The sequence below is a fragment of the Centruroides sculpturatus genome, unplaced genomic scaffold, assembly GCF_000671375.1.
Source record: "Centruroides sculpturatus isolate CEXI.00-Female unplaced genomic scaffold, Cexi_2.0 scaffold83, whole genome shotgun sequence".
In the NCBI taxonomy this organism is placed as follows: Eukaryota; Metazoa; Arthropoda; class Arachnida; order Scorpiones; family Buthidae; genus Centruroides; species Centruroides sculpturatus.
The window spans coordinates 373534-382188 of NW_019384393.1; the positions used below are offsets into that span (position 1 = coordinate 373534).

At 28.4% G+C, this 8655-nt stretch overlaps 1 protein-coding gene across 1 annotated transcript in view; it reads right to left on the reverse strand.

Annotated features, from left to right (window-relative positions):
* The window catches only part of LOC111618277, a 62043-nt gene that overhangs the window by 35704 nt on the left and 17684 nt on the right, over nucleotides 1–8655 (reverse strand). Inside the window, exons 3-4 of the mRNA XM_023359772.1 lie at nucleotides 3567–3770; nucleotides 2175–2201 (exon numbers count right to left, since the gene is read on the reverse strand). Coding sequence (XP_023215540.1) covers nucleotides 2175–2201; nucleotides 3567–3770 — 231 coding nt within the window. The remainder of the gene's footprint in view (nucleotides 1–2174; nucleotides 2202–3566; nucleotides 3771–8655) is intronic.

Below are 8655 nucleotides of genomic sequence, written 5' to 3' on the forward strand. Positions count from 1 at the left end.
TGAAAGTGGTTGAAAGTGGCTTTCTATTTCGAATGTTTTGTTCGATTTGTTCGAATTTGTTCAAATTAAATTTGAACATAAAATTCGAATATTGGTTCAATTATAGAACGATTGTAAATGTTACAGAAACGTTGAAAATAGTTTGTTTGACTTGACGTGAACAGGAGACGTTCAGAAATAGAATCGGGACCAGGTCTGTAATTAGTCTGGAAACGGTGGACCTAATTCTTGCATTCTGTGAAAACGGGTAAAATTGGTTATAATGTAATTATCTTAATCTTCACTATCGTTACTTTTTAAAAACCCAGCGAAGCGGGTCCTTGCAGCTAGTAAATAATAAAAGAAAAGTGTTCAAAATGATTTATTTTGTACATATTTTAATATTTTTCATTCAAAATATTTTATAAACATAAAAATTGGCTTTTTCTCAAGAGAAAACTTTTCTAAATCATTTATTTTATCGTTAGGTATTATTATTGATATAATAATAGACATATGTCATTGTTTCTCAAAGTACAATATATTTTTTATTTCGCTGTCGATAGCCCGACACGTGTTCCGCAGCCATCTTGTATTTTCTCGCGCGTGTGGGATTGTGGGATCTCTCGTATGAATGGACCTAGTTTCGAGAACTCTCGTCGATCACGATTGAACCTCGTTTCAGTCGAGATTGAAATGGTTGATGGACGTTGCACCAAGGCGAACAGGGTATAAGGCTCTAGTTTAGTAGTGTTACAGAGTATAATACGTATATTTTAATATATTTTTACAAAGAAACAAAACCACTGAGAAATGTTACGTGTGTTTAACAACGGGTTCGGAAAACTTTGAAAATGTTAACAACGGGTTCGGCCGAACCTGTGCAAACCCGCTGAATATCACCACTGTCTATACAGTATAGCAACGATATAATATTACTAAACTCTGCTTGGATTCCCCCTGCTTAATATAATAAATTCCACTAAAATTGCTAATAATCTGGTAAAAGATTTATACTAAATTTATTTTATCTTATTTGTATTTTTAATCTTTGTTTATGTTATCCAAATCTTATACAATATGTATTGTGCATATACACTCAATGATGATTCAAAAACTAAAATTACATTCATTTCCAAGGGTTAAAATGATGACAATAACTCATTAGAAGTATAAAATGTTTCATTAATAAAAAGTAGTTGGTTTCCTCAAATTAACAGTAGTGTGACATTAAATACTAAATTGTCAGTTTGAGAATTTTAATTTTATTTACATTAAAAGAACTTGGAGTTGTTTTCACATTAATTTGTTGTAGTGGTTTTGTGTAATATTTGTTCAATCTTGTTTCTTTTAAAATTTTACAATGTATCTTTGTTTATTTGTACTTTTACAATCCTCTAACCTTTCTCCAAATTTACTTCTGACTGATATCAGGTGGAGCTCAGAAATAACATCTTGTAGTGTTGTGCCACTATAATTCTTGTGTTCAGTGTGTGTATGTATACCTTTCTTGTATTAGGTCCGTTATTCTGTACCTGGCTGGTATTGTAATTGTGAACTTTTTTTTTCCGTTCTTCTGAACCACCTTTTCTTTCTTTCTTTTTTTTTTGTGTGGCACAGCTGCCTTGTTTCAATTGGCTGTGCAACATTCACGTGTGTTGGGTGACGTGGCACAATGGCAGGACATATAAATTGCCATCCCATGTGTGGAAGAGACATTCTTTCTTTTGGCGGACCGGGACTTAGACTAGACGGGCTGAGGTGTGCTGGAGTACGAATCGATCGAGACAAAGGGACAGGAATTCGCCATGGAAGGAATCAATCTGCATCTTCGAAACCACGTGGCCGAAACTATTTGTTAGAGGACTCTGGGATGCAAGGTGAAGTTTTTGTTCAGAGACATACATTAGTTTCAACGAGGGAGCTGCTTCTGTGAAGTGATTGTAAAAAGTATTTTTTTTTCTTTTTACTCATATTTGCAAAAGGAATAGTTACTAATTTGCACGAGCATGTTTTTATTTGTACCTAGTAGTGATAAGCCTTAGTGTAGTTATATTGCAAATCATTAAAATTTTTCTTACTTTCAACCCAAGTCGTTTGTCTTATGTAAAGTCCTCAAGTAACAGTTTTTTACCCAACCTTTTGTCCGGAGTAATCTCGATACTCCTTAGACACTACAATCTGGTCCAATCCACAGGAAAGATGCTTTTTAGTGTAGTTAGCTAGAGTGGTCAAATAATACGCTGAAAACATTTCTAATAAATCTTTACTTTTTACTTGTTAACAAAACAGTTTGAGTTTTAATTTTATTTAGTCACAGTTTTATTTAATTTTCTAGTTTAATTATATTTTTATGCAAATAAGTTAAAGTTTCAAGTGATTTCACACTTTTAAAGATCCATGTGATCTTTAAAAGTGTAAATTACTTGAAACTTTAAAATGAATAAATTTAATGTTAAATAATTTTATTTAACAATTAAAATCATTTACAGTGAAATTCCATTAACCCGGCATATGGTATGTCAGCAAACCCAATAAGCCATGCTGGCTTATTGGGTTAGCTAGCTTGCTGTCTAGCTTATCTTGGGGGTTATTGGTGCATGGTGTAGATCCTGAGTTAAGATTTTCATGTAAAAGTCTTCAAAACGTGAGATTCTTGGAAAAGGGTGTGGGTTCTACTTTTAGAGAGGATAACTGCTAAAATGACCTAATTTTGTGCTAAGTAAAACCAGTTAGTTTATGCATGATTTTCTAAAGACTTTTCCAAAGATATTAGTGCATGAGTTCTATGTGAGAAACAGAAATATTTAGCACACTTGTAATCAATGGAATTAACATGGAAACAGCTACAGTACATTACTGTTCATGTACTTTGATAATTAGAGTACTCTGTATTTATATACAATAAAAGTGTATAAAGCACAAAATAAGAATAGTGTGTTCTTATTTCAAGCCAATCAAGGGTAGGAATAGCTTGGAAAAATTGAAATGGCAGGTTAAACAATCATAAAAAATAGATTTGTGCAGATTTATACATGAAGATATGCAGTGGTGATATTCAGCAGGTTTGCACAGGTTCGGCCAAACCCGTTGTTAACATTTTCAAAGTTTTTCGAACCCGTTGTTAAACACACGTAACATTTCTCAGTGATTTTGTTTCTTTTAAAAAATATATTAAAATATACGTATTATACTTTGTAACACTACTAAACTAGAGCCTTCCGATGCACCATTTGAGCGAAAAAAAATTGTTAAGGAAAAATTTTCTGTTTGCGAACCCTTTGTTAAATATTTCGAATATCACCACTGAAGATATGTAAAATTTGTCCAGGGATTGAAAAAACCAGAAAAGTTCCACTATCCAATAAGCAGCATATTTGATAACACAGCACTGCATCAATCCCAACAAAGCTGGGTTAAAAGAATGTCACTGTAATATTTAAACTTAAAAGCTGTAAAAAAATAACTCATTCTTCTATTTAGCATTTAAAAAACTGCAAAACTTAAAAGTTTTGCAGTTTTTTAAAATGCATGTTTCCATTAAAATTTTCCCCCCAAAAAATTAACTGTTTTATTATAAAACATACTTTTGATCTATCAGCAGTATGCATTGCATCCCAGTGATTAATCAGAGAGTCTTCACAATGAAATGTCATAGTACATGCAGGACAAATCCATCTCTCATTTTCACCAACATTCTTTTCTGGCCACCAAAATACATCTCTTTGTTTATGAAATGGACAATCAAGAGGAAGAGTAACTTTGTATCTGTCTAATACAGGTATAAATTTCTGAAAAATTTTAAAAATCACATTCTTTCAATGTATAAAAATATTACTAAAATTACTGATATAAAACATAAAAATATTACAATTATTGTTTGGAAATGAAATACAGTTTAATCATTTATCTGCTAAGATATAATAATTTATAAATATAAAAAAAATTACTACATGTTTTTTGGAAGAGGCAAAAAAATCTTTAGAAAAAGTTTATTGAATTATAGATAAGATTTGTGAACTAAGAGAATCATTACTAAACACATAATAAAAAAATAAAATTATTTAAACAAAGCACTTTATTATATAGTTCATATTGCTTTAGAGTAAAATGAACAGCTAAAGACTTAAGAATAAAACAATTTATTGGTAAAAAATAATAAAGAGATAACCTAATTTTTCATTTTTATTATGAGACTGCCACATTTAATTAATTTTTTATAACTATTTGTTTTATAAAAATATTTTATAGTAATTTAAAATAATTATAAAAAATACTTTTTTGAAGTGAAATATGTAATAATTTACAGAAGTGCTATCCAATTTTTTCTTGGAAGTAAAAATAAGATTAAAAATATTCTCAGAAAATAAAAGAAAAACCTTGATTATATATAACACTTAAATTGATTTTTTTAGCAACAGACTAACAACTAGTAATGAATCAATGTCAAGTAAATTATTCATTTTGATATAATATTCATAGGAATAAATGAGAAAATAATAGGTAATATATTGTTTATATCTATTTACAAATGTAATTTTATAAATGATATTGAAAATTAATAGAGATAATTAATATTTTCATAATTTTGTAATAGTTATATTTCATCTGTAAATGCTTTCAGAATAATAAACTTAAGTTTAAATATATTGGATTGGAATGTTTAAGATATTTTATACCTCTTTAAAATATTATATATAGCTGATTTGCTATAACCTTTGGCTAAGAAATACTTAACCACCAATGTTTTTAGTGGTTTGCTTTATTTTCATACATTTGTACAATGTGCTCTCTTAATATGTTCTATTTTGAAGCCATTTTCTGAATTGACTCATAAACGTTCAAAAACTTCATGTGCTATAACTGAGCATGTGTAATGATGTAACTTTTGGTGCAAAGATTTTAAAATTATCTTTTTGNAGTGAAATATGTAATAATTTACAGAAGTGCTATCCAATTTTTTCTTGGAAGTAAAAATAAGATTAAAAATATTCTCAGAAAATAAAAGAAAAACCTTGATTATATATAACACTTAAATTGATTTTTTTATCAACAGACTAACAACTAGTAATGAATCAATGTCAAGTAAATTATTCATTTTGATATAATATTCATAGGAATAAATGAGAAAATAATAGGTAATATATTGTTTATATCTATTTACAAATGTAATTTTATAAATGATATTGAAAATTAATAGAGATAATTAATATTTTCATAATTTTGTAATAGTTATATTTCATCTGTAAATGCTTTCAGAATAATAAACTTAAGTTTAAATATATTGGATTGGAATGTTTAAGATATTTTATACCTCTTTAAAATATTATATATAGCTGATTTGCTATAACCTTTGGCTAAGAAATACTTAACCACCAATGTTTTTAGTGGTTTGCTTTATTTTCATACATTTGTACAATGTGCTCTCTTAATATGTTCTATTTTGAAGCCATTTTCTGAATTGACTCATAAACGTTCAAAAACTTCATGTGCTATAACTGAGCATGTGTAATGATGTAACTTTTGGTGCAAAGATTTTAAAATTATCTTTTTGAATTCAAAAGTTATGATGCTTTAAACTCATTTCAGATTTTTTTGTCTCACTCTGTTGTAATTAGTATATATTGTAGAATAGTTGTACGCAGTAATTTTAAGATAAATAAAAAAATACAACATATGTATTAAATAACAATAAATAATATTAAATAATTTTAATAAAAATAATCATTAGAAAGAGAAAAGAAAGTGTTAAAATCAGCTCTTGATAAGCACTGTAAAACTTCAGCATTTTTTTCAAAATAAAAAACAATAACAAGATAATCTCTCTCTTTTATTATATAGTAATTACAGGTAATCCCTTGCTTAACACAGTTTTGATTAATGCAAAATTTGATCAACACACAAAATTAATTGTGACAAACCATTTATATGTGGCAGAAATTTTAATTAATGAGCCTTGAGTCTTTATTTAACATAGATATGTAGTTTAATTATGAAAGTTGTGAAATTTAACACATTACTGCTAATGTTATATTTGTATTCTTTTAAGAAATAGTTTAGCTTATTTTAAAACTTTTTAAAATAAGCTTCTATACAATTCAATTTTGTTTACTTAAAATCAAATCAAAATGTCTGCAGATGAAATGCATATCAGGCATATTAGGTATGCTTTTTAAGTTTTGTAAAGGATATACAGCATAAAGCACTACATAAACAGTAAAAAATACTGTTAGTGTTTAGGGGGAAGATTGTCTAATAAATAACAACTCATGAACTTGCAACAAATCTGTGTGTCATTGACGGGATGATTGTGTTCCATATGCATTAATTGAAAAAAACAAACTTGATCAAGTATACTGTGTTCATATGCATTAATTGAAAAAAACAAACTTGATCAAGTATTTGTCTGATGAAGTAGGTAATGCTAAGATTTCATTTTATTTAAATTAGTCACTCATTTTTATCATAGAAAACCTTTTTCAGATGAAAAAATAAAAATAAAAATATTTGTTATTAACTGAAAATTTGTTCTAGTAGGTCATGACTGTTCAGTCAAGTATTGATGTACTACTACTGTATTTGATTAATGCAATTTTGATATATGTTAGCATCAAGGGATTAATTAATCATGTTAATCAAGGAATACCTATATATAAGTTATTATACGAAATTAAAATTAATGCTTTTATCAAAACCAGCATTGATCAAAATGATATATTAAAAAAAAAATGATTCTATTAGAGTGGCTGAGTGCCACATCCTCCTGCAACAGCACCGTTAAATAGTGCAGTGCCATATCCCACAACTCCCACTCTTAGAACAGTCCTGCTCATTTGGCCACTGCATCTTATGATTTCATGAATTGCTTGAGACATCACTGCACTGTTTAGCAGTGTTGTCACAAGCAAAGTGGCTGCATGGTAGGAATTAGTAAGTCAGAGAAGATGTGCAGAGAACTCCATAACTTGTAAATATGAAAAAGACAAAAATTTCTAAACTTGAATTAATTAATTTTAATTAAATTAAAGATTTATATTTTATTAATGTTATACATTGTTTGTTATGTAANAATAGCAATCTTATCTTTTTTTTCACATGTAGTAGAGAAATTTGTAATAAGATACATAATGTGGTTATAATAAAATATTGTGCAATTATTTTCATATAATTAAAATTAATATGTATTTATTTTTTAGAAAATACAAGGGAAGCGGCGTATCCACCACTTCTAATGACGGCACGCCACTGTTGAAAATGGGGAACAACTTATAATATTACAAATTTGAATACATTCCAGTATTCAATTTGAAGTGATCTGAAGATGAGATGAAGACATCTTGCAAAGTGTTTAATTGAGACATAAAATAAAAGGGACTTCTTCTAACTAGCTTTTATTAATAAAGGCATTTTTGACTCATCACAAGTCATTATCATCATTTCATATGTTGGAAAATGGAATATAAAAACATTTTTTAAATCACTGTTGAGTGTAAATGCATGATACATATTGTATAACATTGGATAACATAAAGAATAAAAATAAATTTAGTATAAACGTCTTACCAGATTATTCACAATTTTATTGGCATTTATTTTAAAATTCTTGTGTCAAGGGAATCCTATTTCCAAACTCAAAGACTAGAAAGATGAACTTTCTTGTATCAAATTAATTCCTAAAAAATTATGGTTTCTCATAAAACATAATTAACAACATTATAAAAGCTTGCTACAAAACAAGCCATAGAAAAAGATAACCAAATTTCCATTTCAGTCACGGGCAAGTCAATAGCCAATATAGTGGCACCTTACCTAAAATCCTTAAATTATAAACTAGCTATAAAAAGGTTGCCTAAGGTGATGAACATCTTACACTACAATAAATAGAAAATAAATGCTATATTAAAATCAGGTATATATGCTGTTGCATTAAAAAAACACAAGTATTTTTTAAAATTGATCTACCACTAGATTTACTTAAAAGAACATAGCTGAACACATGACCCTACTGGTTTTCAAACTTTGCTTACAAATTGGGCATGTAAAAAAATATAGGTTTTCTGAAATACTTCCTTACTCATAAAAGAGTGTAGAAATTGTTCTATAATAAGAATATTACAGCTAATTTACATATAAACTATCTCTAAACATCTATACACACCGATGATATTCGAAATATTTAACAAAGGGTTCGCTAACAGAAAATTTTTCCTTAACAATTTTTTTCGCTCAAATGGTGCATTAGCAACATTAGTGCAAAAACTGACCTTAAGATACCCATATAAATAAAAAGATGCGTTCGCAAAATTAAGTCAGTTAAAATTTAACATTGTTTATGCCAGAACTATATATTTTTTTTATCTATATATATATAAAAATGGACATGTATGTCCCTATATTTCACCTTTTCGCCAAAACTACACATCGCACGTGAATGGTGTTTGTATGTGGTGATAGCCCCAAGTCTCCATTCATGCATAGGCATGGTTGCATCTCGATAGCTATAAGGGTGCGGGAGATATGAGGCTGAAAGTGATTGAAAGTGGCTTTCTATTTCGAATGTTTTGTTCGAATTTTTCGAATTTGTTCGAATTTAATTCGAACATAAAATTCGAATATTGGTTCGATTATAGAACGATTGTAAACGTTCCAGAAACGTTGAAAATAGTTCGTTTGACT